Genomic DNA, 12568 nt, shown 5'->3' on the forward strand with positions numbered 1-12568 from the left:
AATTTTTTTAAAATAATGAAATAGATTAATTCAAATTTTCCAAAGAAACTTTGGTATAAAAATTAGAAACATGTTAATGCCTCCGTCTCGAAATAAGGTCATTTTTTTAGTTTTTAGATAAAATGTTTTGACTTTTCGTCTTATTTAAAATTTTTTTGCGATTAATATTTTATTGTTACTAGATGATAAAATATGATAGTACTTATATGTGTAACTAATTTTTTAAATTTTTTACATAAAACAAATGATCAAAGTATTAGGTATATAAATCGGAAAAAGATGTTAATTATGCTATGGAGGTAAATACCAAATAGGTCAGACTAGTAGCTAAAGCCTCCTCAGCCTTGGTCCGTGGCAGCCTCTCCCGTAGCCCACGAGAGCCCGGATTTCCGTCCGGAGCGGGCGGGGCGGGCCCACGTGAGATAGTCTCTCAGATCCATGCCGCAGGAAGAGAGGAAGAGCGGCATCTGATCCATGCCATGACGGAATCCCCCAGGCCGCCGGATTCGCACGCAAAGCCGCGCACGCACACCACGCATCTCGATTCTCTCCTCCCCTCCCCTCCCCTCCCCCCTCCCCCACCCCGCGCGCGGCTGCGCCACCGCCCGCCCGCCCGCCCGCCGCCGAAGCGCCTACCACCGCCGGCCCCAATCCCTGACTTCTACAGCCCGACCTGGGGGAGGGGGGGATCGACCACACCGTGCCGTTCCGTGCCTCGGTAAAGCCTCTGACTACTGATCCTATCCTCCCGATTCTATGCCTGTCTCATGCGGTAGGAGGAGGAGGAGGAGCCTGCGGGGGCGTCCGGTTGGGCTGGTCGCATCCGCGCTAGCTGGGGGGGATTTCTAGTGGGAATCGGTTCGTGGATTGCCCCCGTCGTGTTTAGGTTTGGTCTGTTTGGGTTTGGGTGGAATTTGGACTTTAGAGGTCTTCAGGTTAGTATTGGTCGAGTCGCAGATGCAATTTGGGTCGTATTTGGGGTTTATGCGATTTTGTTGCTGTTGCCCTAGGCTCGAAATTTTGGGAGGCTTCTCCAACTCGAACGAATTGATTATTACTGTGTTTTTCTTATACGCACTAGTAGGATAGTTGGAACACCGAACCTGGTAGTATGTTCAATTAAAAAAATGCATACGGTATGTTAATCACTGGTTTTTCTTCACTGCTGGTATCTGTTTCGGGTTGGTGTGTATCTCATACAACTACTGTTTCTCAAACCAGATTCGGAGCCATCTCTGATGGATTAGAGGCGTGAAACCGTATATTTATTCTTGAGTTTGAAGATTAGGAGGATCTGATGGGCTCTGTTCTAAGTGCTTCAAATAGTAATGGTCGATCTATGGACCGGTACGAAAAATCTGGATTTAATTCTAATAAGAGGGTCAAGATCTCCAGATATGAGTATGATTCATTTCAGAGGATAATTCCGACTCTTCCCGATGAGCTCTCCTTTCAGATTCTAGCCAGGTTACCGCGGATTTATTATCTAAAGATGAAGATGGTTAGCCAAGCTTGGAAGGTGGCAATCACCAGCAGTGAACTTTCGCAGCTGAGAAGAGAGCTTGGCCTAACTGAAGAGTGGTTGTATGTACTGACCAAACTTGAGCCAAACAAACTCAATTGTTATGCTCTTGATCCATTGTTATGCAAATGGCAAAGGTTGCCACCAATGCCATCTTTTGTCAGTGAGGAGGAATCCACTGGGAGGACACAGTCGTCTTGGTTCCAGATGTGGAATGTTGTGGGCTCAAGTATAAGGATTGCTGACTTCATAAAAGGATGGTTTCGTCGCCGATATGGTTTGGACCAGATGCCGTTCTGTGGTTGCACTGTTGGAGTTGCTGATGGTTGCTTGTATGTGTTTGGGGGATTTTCCAGAGCTGTTGCCCTCAACTGTGTATTTAGATATGACCCTTCCCTCAATGTGTGGCAGGAAATGAGCCCGATGATCTCAGGTCGAGCTTTCTCAAAGGCAGCATTACTGCAGAGTAAGCTATATGTTGTTGGTGGAGTTAGCAGGGGTCGGAATGGCTTGCTTCCTCTACGGTCGGGTGAAGTTTTTGATCCCAAAACCGGTATATGGAGTGAGTTGCCTGAAATGCCTTTCATGAAAGCACAGGTACTACCAACAGCTTTCTTGGCTGATGTGCTGAAGCCTATCGCCACTGGAATGGCATCATACAAGGGAAAGCTATATGTTCCTCAGAGCTTATACTCATGGCCATTCTTTTTTGACATTGGAGGTGAAATTTATGACCCAGAATCGAATTCTTGGGAAACAATGCCAGATGGTCTTGGTGATGGATGGCCAGCAAGGCAGGCAGGCACAAAATTAGGTATTGTCGTGAATAACGAACTTTATACGTTGGAGCCTTCGAGCTCCTTGGACAGTGGCCAGATAAAAAGATATGATTCTGAACAAGACACCTGGATAACTAGTGTACCGCAGGTTCCTGTTCATGATTTCACCGATGCAGAGGCTCCTTTTTTACTTGCTGGCCTTCATGGAAAGGTCCATGTTATTACAAAAGAGGCAAACAACAATCTTCAAGTTATGCAAGCTGTATTGCAGGATAACATTGAGAACAGTCCATCTGAAGAAAACATCATATGGAACATACTGGCTTCGAAGAACTTTGGGTCTGCTGAGATCGTTAGCTGTCAAGTTCTTGATGTCTAAAATGGGATAAGTTCAGTTACTGATGCTGGTATCCTATGGTTCAACTATATTTTTGACTTAACTCTATAATTTGATGAGGGAAGAGGCAGACATAGGTTACATGTATTTAAATTTGTATAAATTGATTCTTGCACAAATACTGTTATATAGTAGGTCATAAGTATGCATGATTAATATATATACATATATATAGTAAGTGTTCTTGTACACAGTGAAGGTTCCCAGTTTGTTGAACCTTTATCCATTCTGCTATCAACTGTACACCATAAAGTTGTTGCGATCCTTTTGACCTTCTCTGTGTAATTCTGATGCCACTTGTCCCACATATTTGCTGACAAATAGATGGTCCCATAATTGCTTGATGCTGAAATTTTGGAAATGATGATAAAAGGATTAGTAAAGGAACAGCTCATTTCCATTCTTCTGGCTGGCATGCATCAGAGTGCAAGGGGAGCCATATCCCTGCCATAAACCAAGGAAGATATGAACAGTGACACCGATTTTTCCTATCTACTTGAACCTTTTTTTTCCCTGTGAATCTATATGAGGACCCACATCTTAAGCATGCGAGACAAGCATGCTTCTGTGACTTTGCGATTGTCTGGACAATGCACTGTTTAGGGAAGGTCAATGAAGTAGGCAGACATGGTGGCATGACGTACAGGTTTGGCTTTGTCGCTATGCCTTCGTTTGCATCGGGGTCTCTCTCTCAAAGAAAGAACCACGTATTCACCGTGTGCTAAATTACTGCCTTCATTTTAAATTAATTAATTGTATTTTTGAAATTCTACGTCTAACGTTTGATCATTCGTCTTATTTTAAAAAATTATAGGAATTTCTTTTAAAAATAGTTACACATAAATTATCATTTATATTTTATCATCTAATAACCATAAAAATACTAATCATAAAAGCTTTTAATTAAAACAAACAATCAAACAAATACTAATCATAAAAGCTTTTAATTAAAACAAACAATCAAACGTTAAATAATTATTTTTTAATTAAGACGAATAGTCAAACGTTAAACATACATATGCAAAGACGGAGTGAATAGTTGTTAGCTGCTCCTACTGCATGCAAATCGATGGCCACACGTACACTCTATAGTTCGTTGATGTCCAAACGTAGTACCAGCGGGAGAGGAAATATTCCCTCATAGTCATTGATCACGTTATGGTTTGAAACAATCGTCAGATCTTTTATTATTATTTTTTCAAAAAAAACAATTGATTGTGCAGTATCAAATGTCATGCATGACGATGCTTGGAGAGAGTACGTGCGAGAGATGACTTTGGTTTTATAATAAGAAATGAAAAGGATCAGTGTGATCCACAAACTTTGGCAGCATATGCATGCTTGTTAAGAAAAAAACGTAGTTGTGAATGTTAATTTCTTAATCATTAGTTGACTTTATGTGATTCCTCTGTTATTTTAGAGAAGACTTTAGTAGTGATCTGACAATGATATAACAGTATGTAGTCATGTATTTTGGAGCAAAACAACCTGATGGTTCCAAACCGACAATTACCATTTTATTATGTAGATATTAACGCTGCTGTCATTATGAATAGATTGAAGATCCGTGCATTCCAACTCAGAACGGTACATATTGTTAACCAATTCTTTTTTCTCGAACGCATTGTTATCCTATAGGTAATTCCAAACGACAATTACCATGATGCTTGATAAGTATTTTCCGTGGCGGTCTTGGTCATTTAGTGAACCAACACTCTAGCTGAAGTGAACCTTATTAGATTACATAAACCTACTATAAAAAAAAATTTGATGGTCAAAGTTCGAAGTTTTTAACCAATTCTTATCCTACAGGCTAACATTTATGAGCAAAGAGTAACTTCGAACAAAAGTGATCGCGAGGGAATCGAATTGACAAATAGGCCATCTGTCCGTCTATAAGAACAAAACTGATGGTGATTTGAGCAGACACAAAACTGAAAAATCTGATGGAGAACAGTACATCTCAGTTCTTTTTTTTACGAGCAACAATACATATCAGTTCAGTTGGGAAAGGAGATTTCTTTACATAATTGCTTTTCTTTTACTCCCATTTCAAAGTAAAGAAAGTAACAAATGAGCCAAGATTACATTTGAGTGAGCTACACGCCTACACACACCTCTTCAAGAGAAGAGCAAAACACAAAAGAAGTAAAGAACACTACACAATCTTCATCCTATTGACCTGCAGCCACCTGCCAGGAGAGTAGCATTTCAACCCAGCGAGCTGCAGCACATAACTAACTGGTATCAAGAGCGGAATCAAGAAGAAGAGGAAGAAGAAGAAGAAGGAGAAGAAGAAGAAGAAGAAGAAGATTGGCCAGCTCGATCAAGCGCTACTGGTTTCCATGGCCGTCGCCGGCGCCGCTTTGGGGTGCACCTTCTTCTTCATGAGCCCAAACATGCCGCCGCCTCTGCTCCTGCCGGCCGAAGCTGCTTTCTTCTCCCCTGCAGAGCCAGCGACGGCGACGCCGCCCTCCTTCTTCCCACCGGCCGCCGCCGCCGCCTCCGCCGCCTCCATGCGCCTCAGCTTCTCCTTGTAGGCGTTCTTGAGCACGTACGCCTCCACGAAGTCTCCTCCCATCATGGACGCCATCTCCAAAAAACTTGTAATCAATCACCTCTTTGCTTCGTCCTCGACCCGATCGCCAAGAAAACCTGATCGATCAAGTTGATCTGGTTCAGGTTCAGCCGTTCAGGTACGGCTGGGCTAGGGGGAGGTGCTCCCGTATTTATAGGCTTGGCTGTTGCCGGAGCTAGCTCGTAGACTTGGCACGCAACGCAAGGCGAGGAGGGGCGAAGCGAAGGTGACGTCCGGGAAGATGACAACGGGGAAGGAGCGAAGGAGACGATAGGGCTCGATCGAGCAGAGCTAGCTCGGGTCGAGTCGACTTGGCTCCCACGGAAGCTGGGCGGGGCGGGCGTATCGCGGCGTCACGGGTGACGCACGTGGCGGAGGAGAGCTCTGCTGCTGCTGCTGCTGCTGCTGCTTTTGCATGCGCTCGCGCGCGCGCACACGGTGGCGGTGGCTCTCGCGACGGCGACGGCCGTGCTGTTTTGACTAGTAGGCGGCCCGGCCGGTGGGTGCACGCACGCGCCGATCGATCGATCTGTGGCTGTGAGTTGCGCACGTGGCGGCCAGCAGGCCGTCCGATTCGTCTGTACTTATAGCCCCGTCTCGTCACTTCGGCTTATGCTTATAAACCTTTTAATTTTCAGTCTTAGATTTAGAGTGTATTTTAGCTTTTTTACTGTAGTTTATTTTTTAGTGTTGGCTTTTAAATTACCGTAAATGTGCATATAAAAGTTTTATTCATAAATTATTTATATTTACAAATATGCGAGAAACCATAGAATCACCTCCTTAATATATCAATTCCAAAATACTATTTCATTCTTTTCTTTATTTGACGTCGTTAACTTTTAGGTTTATGATTAACCACTCGTTATCTAAAAGATTATTTATATAATTATTATTTTTTTATGATTTTATTTATTACTGTAGGAACTTATAATTTTTATATTTGGATAAAAAATTTAAATAAGACAAATTGTCAAACATAGATTTAAAAGTCAACAATCATAAATTAAAAAAAGGAGTAGTATAAGCATATCTAGATCTTTCTTTTACTAGTAATTACTAAGATTTAGTTAAAAGATGTGTTTAAGTCACTTTAATGATTAAATTTTGAATTGGTTAACTTCACTTTTCAAGCACCTGATTTGTTGAAGGATAATTAGAACTCTTAGAATAAATATAATTATAGCAATCAACATAGGAAAATTTATATTGTGAAATTACCTCTATTTTATTTTATAGTATAACATGTTTTAGTTTTCACTAGATTTATACTAATGATAATAAATCTAAAATAACCAAAATATGTTTATATTTTGGGAACCGAGTGAGTATATGTTTTCTTTTCTTTTTGCTGTTTGGGCCTTTGAGGTTGGGCACGTGGAAGTGCGAGGGAAATGGTGAGGAAGATGGGCAGCTAGTACCACCAAAGTAAGAATTAGCAAAAGCGTGTGGTCAAGCGAAGTAAACGTGTGCGTTTGTCTGTGATGGATGACAGGATGAGTGGCTATGCAGCTGAGGCCTTGGTGCAAAAATTTTTACAAAAACATCACATGAAGAGCCTCTTCATTTCACAGAAATTTTATAGAAATTTTAAAGGAAACAGTTCAATTCCTTCCGTTTTCCTGTAAAAATACTTTGAAACGAAGAGGCCCCAAATCTTTGAACGTACATTTAAAATATTAAACGTAGTCTAATTACAAAAGAAATTTTAGATTCCGCTTGAAAATCGCAAGACGAATCTTTTAAGTATAATTAATCTATCATTAGCACATGTTGATTAATATAGCACTTATGGCTAATCATATCCTAATTAGGCTAAAAAGATTCATCTTATGATTTTTCCTATAACTGTATAGTTAGTTTTAATGTTCATGTATATTTAATGTTTTATTTAGACAAAGATTCGATGTGCCGTTTTTCGAACTACACAAGTGCCTGAGAGCCCACACACACACACAAGCTGCAACCGAGTGCTCGTCGTAGTTTCGTCGATTGTTCAATCGTTCATAGCACGTACGCTTGGTTGGTTGGTAGTACTACATGTGTCATGTGTGCATCAAATGCATGCACGTTGAAAAGTGAGAAGGGAAAACGAAAAGGCGATTTTGTTGTTGTTGAATGTTGATGTTGCCGCTCTGCTGGTTTGGGGGAAAACCCTTCGTCAATTTCGGGTTGAAGCTATGTAACGCCGGTTAAAGCGATTGAAACTCGGGTTTCTGTGTTCTTTCGTGTGTTATCCGGCGACAGCGATAGATCTTAGAGAGAGACGCATGAGATGAAGATGTAGAGTTTTTATATAACTGTGATTAAAATATTGTCTGATTTTTATAACTATTTAAGGGGATAAACAATTAATTTAACTAGTATAAAATTGAAAATCCACTCTATAGTAACTTTTGTTTTGTACATATCATACTGATTAGAAGGTTGGAAAGCGTGTTTATAAAAATCCAAATTTTTTTATTGGATTCAAACGGGTCATTCTCAGAATATATATATATGAAAATTAGATCATACTACCAGGTGTAGCTACTCTTTTCACGTCTAAGGTGCAGAAACACCTATATATATATTTCTTCTCTCTTCTAACAGAAAGTACAAACTCTATACATATAGTTGTATCATTCACATGAGATTTAATAGTGTCTATACTTCCTGTTGAGTGGGAGCAGAAACAGTTATAAAAATATTTTTCATCATGGACGTGCAGGGAGTAGCTACACCTAAACCTAGTAGTAGGATCTAATTATATATATATATAACCAAGTCCCAGGATTCCTAGGTCTTTGGACAACAATTAGGCAGATCAACATTCAAACTCAGGTCAGGGACCAGGTTAGGTGGAACTGGACTGCAAACGAGCCATGCTCGACAGCTTTAGCATACAAAATGCAATTCGCAGGCTTTCCAGACAACTGATTCCTCTACATTTGGAAAGCCCTAGCAGAGGGAAAATGCAGGTTCTTCAACTGGCTAGTAGCACACGAAAAGATCTTGACGCAGACAAACTTCACCTAGGAACTGGCCAAACAATGTCCTTTGCCCACTTTGCGGCATTTATAACGAGACAACTGATCATCTCATCGGAACATGTAGTTTTGCGCATACGTCAGGTATTCCAATGACTACGGCTCTCAGCACCCCTTCCCTTACCCGCGCAGGGAGAATTCATGCACTGATAAAAAGAGTGTAGGTGAATAATACCACAGGAAGTGAGAAAAGCCTTTGACAGCCTTGTTGTCTACACATCTTGGTCAATTTGGTTAGAAAGGAACAATAAAATTTTCAATCACGCATATTATGCGAGACCGAGGGATGTGGCCCAGAAAGCGTGAGAATTATATGACGAGAGACACTTAGCTTTTGCTAAATTCTAAGTAACCATGCCTGCTTCCTAGGGGCTGTACATTTTATTTCTCTCCTTCTATTAATTTATTGGCAGCGCTCCTGCCTCATCTTCAAAAAAAAAAGTCCCATGAAGAAATTCTGAACTTAAATAATTAAAAACATTATCATGGTATATTAATTTTGATCGAAATACAATAAGCCCTTTATATTTGGGCTATCACTGTTAATTTCACCTTCTTTTCGGAAATTCCAAATATGGAACTAAAATTGTTGATGACGCTAGCTGTTGATGTACCTATCAGCATCATTACCGATTTACTAGTAACACATACTGACTTCTCATTCCTCGCAGGGCTTCCGTTTCATCCCAACGCCCAGAAAACAAACAAACGCTTTTAGTATTTGTAAATGAAAATCTAATGTGAAACGGTACAGTACAGATTGTGGCATTTCAATCTGGACTCTGGTTGCACTCGTTTGTGATGCCACATATGTACTTCGAGTGATTCTGTGATAGAATCTTGATCATCTGCATTTCCAAATCCTCGTCTTTGTTGATCTTCCGAATAGTACTCCTTTCTTTGTCTGTTACAATGATGACTTCCTCTTTGTACGTCGCAAGCAAATTGGCCACAACGATGTTCATCTTGTACTTGTTCAGAGCCATATCTGCTTTCTGAATAAGGATGTCTGGATCTGTCTCCAACTGACATTTTTATTTTACAAGGAGTTAAATAAAAGTGGCAGGAGTGTGCACAAAGGCAGCATTATTGAGTGTTGAACGCTTTCATTCTTCCGTGGTCCTGGAAATTAGCTTACCTTGAATGATATACAGAATGCCAAGGGGGCCCACTGGTTCCGCAACATTGAAAGCATTTTTGGGACTTGACTAAGTCTCATGTCCAGAGGACCTCCACCTGACTGAATCTTATGTTTGGCCTGCAGAATAGTAAAAAAGAAGGTTCCATTGATCATGCAAGGAATATCCATCAAAGCATCGGTATTGTGATGAGTGTTTTTTTATTCAATATTTTAAGACTTAATACAAAGGATACACTTGAATTTCTCAATCATAGCATTCTTTTGTTAAAATCATACCATACTATCCCAAGGGACATAAAAATCAGACACAGCTGCAGCAAGATAGAACATTCCGCGTGGCCCAATCGAGCTTATAGATGTAGCGACCAGCTTCAATAGCTGTCATCACATACTGCGTTATGATTTTCAAAATTGTTTTAGATAACATCTAATTCTGGTCAAGAAGTCAAAGATAAATGACCTGAAGGTATTCAAATATTGTAGTGAATGGGACTTTCAGCAGAGAGCCACCTTCAATTGCCTGTAAGGAGTTCAATTGTCAGCCAATTTTTGCATAAGCAGCATGCCACTGCTGATGAGCAGTACTGCCAGTACATGCCATACCTTGCAATAGTCTCCAATTGCTTTCTTGACCACCGGCGCGTGGCACTCCGCCACTGATATAGTAAGCACATTAAAGTTAAAATTTCACAAAAGGAAAACATTACCTTTCCTACTTACACTAGGAATGTAGGTTACCAACCTTGAACCTTCGATTCTGCATCGACATCAAAGAATTTGAGGAATGAATCATCGGGGAGGAACCTACAGTAAGGTTGGCAGCTCCCCCTGCACACATTTTCAAGCAGCAAAAAATACAGGTTATTTCACAGTGAGAAGATAGCCCAAATCTGCTTATGAATAACTAAAAATCTCTTAACACTGCGTAGACACAAATGAATTGACAAAAACTGAAAGGGGATAAACAGGTTCGATTTCTTTGCGGGAAGACATTTGTTTGCATGTACCGTCGATTGAGGAAGATTACTGCATAGCCAGCCTTCAAAAAATACCTGCATTTTGTCACAAGAACACATACTAGCATTATGTACAGACTTCAAACTGGTCAAGTGAGAAAAAAACTATTCACTGCTCTAAAAGAAGTCATTAAAGAATTCTGAAACATGCTGCATGAGTGGTCCTACCGTCCTAGTGTACGTCGCATTTTCATGGGACCAGCTTACTATTGAGTACTTATACAAATTTAATGCATGAAGGTACTTGTGATCTAAGGAAATGCTTTTGTGTGCCAACATGGAGTTACAGTACAGCTGGAGTGTTCAGGATGGAAATGTTCTCTGCCTCTCTGGTCCTTGCCACGATCGCAACAGAAGCGCATGTAAAGATCGACTGATCGAACATACATTCAGGCGAAAAGAGCAGTAACGCATATACAGATCGACTTATCGAGCATGCATTTTTTCAGGTGAAAAGAACAGTAGAGTGGAAGTGCGTGTTAATTACTCGGTGGAGGCTGCGCCGCGGTGGCCGGAGCTGAAGTTGTCGATGTACCGCACGCAGCGCTGCTCGAGCGGCACCGTCGTCCCGCCCGACGTCACGCACACGATCCGCCGACGGCCGCCCTCTGCACAGCACAACCCGCTAAACCGTCAACGGCCCGCCGGGCCGGTCATTTCGTCGAACATCTAACGCGCGCGCGCGGCCCGACCTCGTATACCTGCAGAGTTGCGGGCGAGGAACTCCGCCAGCCTCGCGGCGAAGGCGTCGGCGTCGCGCAGCGGCGGCGCCGCGGCGAAGAAGGACTCCGGGTTCTCCTCCGCGGCGACCATCGCCGCCGATCAACCGATCGTTGCGTGTGTGGGTGTGCGTGTGGCTGAGCCAGCGGAGGTGGGGGAGAGTATTTAAAGGCGAGAGCTCGCTCGCGCGCGACGCGGCACGCCTCAGCGCCTCCCGCCCCAACCGCCAAGGAACCTGGACGTGGACGAGAAGGAGAAGACGACGACGACGACGACTCCTGGAGCGTGGATCGGTCGTCACTCCCGCCATTACGGCGGCGCGTACGTCCTCTTCGCGCCATAAATCCGCGGTTGGCGCTTGTCACCACCGCCGTCCCTCCTCCTCATCCATGACTCCATCGAGCGCAACTACTCCAAAACTTAGGCCACCACCTCCATTAATAAGGCTCGGAAAGAAATCACGAAACGCACGTAACCAACAGCGATCGATGGTTAGTCGATCGCCATCGCGTGCGTGCGATCCATTCCATGCATGGCGTTGTCTGCTGGGAAGAACCTTTTGGGGGGTAGGGCACTGTATAGGCCCTCGTCGGCGGCCATATATATTAAAAGCAATTTTATCGTACTTAAAAAATATTCAATTCATGTATATAGTATCAAAATTTAATAGCTTTAGTTTATTTTGTATCTCAACGTATCTAAATTTAATTTTAAGTGTGAATTTTAGTAATTCGAAGTATTTTCTTAACGATAACAAAAAATACGCTATATTTAATCTAAGCATTTTTTAGGTTGCGTTTGGATTCCCACCAGATTACAAGTATTACGGAAATGATCGAGATGTCCATTCCCGCCATCAAGCGCCTGCGTTTCTAGCTGGGGGGTTTTTTTGCACGCACTGGCGGCAATGCCGTTTGGTATATGCTCATTCATCGCTTGACTTGGATCATGCGTGTCGGGTAGGAGTACTCGTCTCTTCGCCCCGGATCGGCGTGTGGGCCCAACCAGGCGGCGCTGAGGTACGTACGCGTCTTTCTTCTAATTAAAATGACAAAAAGGAGAAATTAACGAAAAAAACATGATTTCGACATGAATATGGATACAAAACAGATAATTGTAAAAGAGTAAAAAAATAGGCTGGGAGGGCTCTGATCTTTCTTCAGTTATGTAATAGCCACGAGGAAGCTAAGCATACTTCTTTTTTTTAAGTGCCCCATGACAATTCTTGTGTGGTGCGTCTGTAGAGATGCTTTATGATGAGATAGAATTCCAATGCCGTTTGATGATTTTGCTGATAGAGCTTTGTGGCATTGTCGTTCTTCTATCACTAGAGTGACCTTTTGCATTGTAGCAGCTTGTTGCTGACAGTTTTGGATGGTGAGCAAA

At 42.1% G+C, this 12568-nt stretch overlaps 3 protein-coding genes across 4 annotated transcripts; 1 reads left to right on the forward strand and 2 right to left on the reverse strand.

Annotated features, from left to right (window-relative positions):
- The first annotated feature begins 575 nt into the window (after positions 1–575).
- On the forward strand, positions 576–2946 carry LOC102703554 (F-box/kelch-repeat protein At1g22040-like). The gene is made up of 2 exons (XM_006647348.3): positions 576–718; positions 1222–2946. The coding sequence occupies exon 2, from the start codon at positions 1298–1300 to the stop codon at positions 2678–2680; it is 1383 nt and encodes a 460-aa protein (XP_006647411.1). The 5' UTR covers positions 576–718; positions 1222–1297; the 3' UTR covers positions 2681–2946.
- Positions 2947–4619: 1673 nt separating this feature from the next.
- Positions 4620–5609, reverse strand: LOC102703839. The gene has a single exon (XM_006647349.3). It carries the CDS (start codon positions 5289–5291, stop codon positions 5025–5027), a length of 267 nt encoding a protein of 88 aa, XP_006647412.1. The 5' UTR covers positions 5292–5609; the 3' UTR covers positions 4620–5024.
- Positions 5610–9014: 3405 nt separating this feature from the next.
- Positions 9015–11700, reverse strand: LOC102710850 (phosphopantothenate--cysteine ligase 1). 2 transcript variants are annotated; one of them, XM_006648712.3, is made up of 9 exons: positions 11164–11700; positions 10950–11070; positions 10454–10498; positions 10189–10274; positions 10050–10102; positions 9907–9966; positions 9723–9824; positions 9444–9563; positions 9015–9330 (listed from the first exon to the last, which is right to left on the reverse strand). In XM_006648712.3, exons 1-9 carry the CDS (start codon positions 11273–11275, stop codon positions 9076–9078), a joined length of 954 nt encoding a protein of 317 aa, XP_006648775.1. In that variant the 5' UTR covers positions 11276–11700; the 3' UTR covers positions 9015–9075. The 2 variants fall into 2 exon arrangements, with proteins under 2 accessions (XP_006648775.1, XP_015688815.1); XM_015833329.2 differs by having other exon boundaries at positions 11155–11700.
- Positions 11701–12568: the final 868 nt, after the last annotated feature.

The sequence above is a fragment of the Oryza brachyantha genome, chromosome 2, assembly GCF_000231095.2.
Source record: "Oryza brachyantha chromosome 2, ObraRS2, whole genome shotgun sequence".
In the NCBI taxonomy this organism is placed as follows: Eukaryota; Viridiplantae; Streptophyta; class Magnoliopsida; order Poales; family Poaceae; genus Oryza; species Oryza brachyantha.

What these genes read in the sequence shown, in the direction of transcription:
- LOC102703554 (XM_006647348.3), top strand. Translation starts at nt 1,298, where the DNA reads ATGGGCTCTGTTCTAAGTGCTTCAAATAGTAATGGTCGATCTATGGAC.
- LOC102703839 (XM_006647349.3), bottom strand. Translation starts at nt 5,291, where the DNA reads ATGGCGTCCATGATGGGAGGAGACTTCGTGGAGGCGTACGTGCTCAAG.
- LOC102710850 (XM_015833329.2), bottom strand. Translation starts at nt 11,275, where the DNA reads ATGGTCGCCGCGGAGGAGAACCCGGAGTCCTTCTTCGCCGCGGCGCCG. An exon ending in CAACTCTGCAGGTATACGAG is followed by an intron (nt 11,071 to 11,154) that starts GTCGGGCCGCGC and finishes TGTGCTGTGCAG; the next exon opens with AGGGCGGCCGTCGGCGGATC. An exon ending in GTAATCTTCCTCAATCGACG is followed by an intron (nt 10,275 to 10,453) that starts GTACATGCAAAC and finishes AAATGTGTGCAG; the next exon opens with GGGGAGCTGCCAACCTTACT.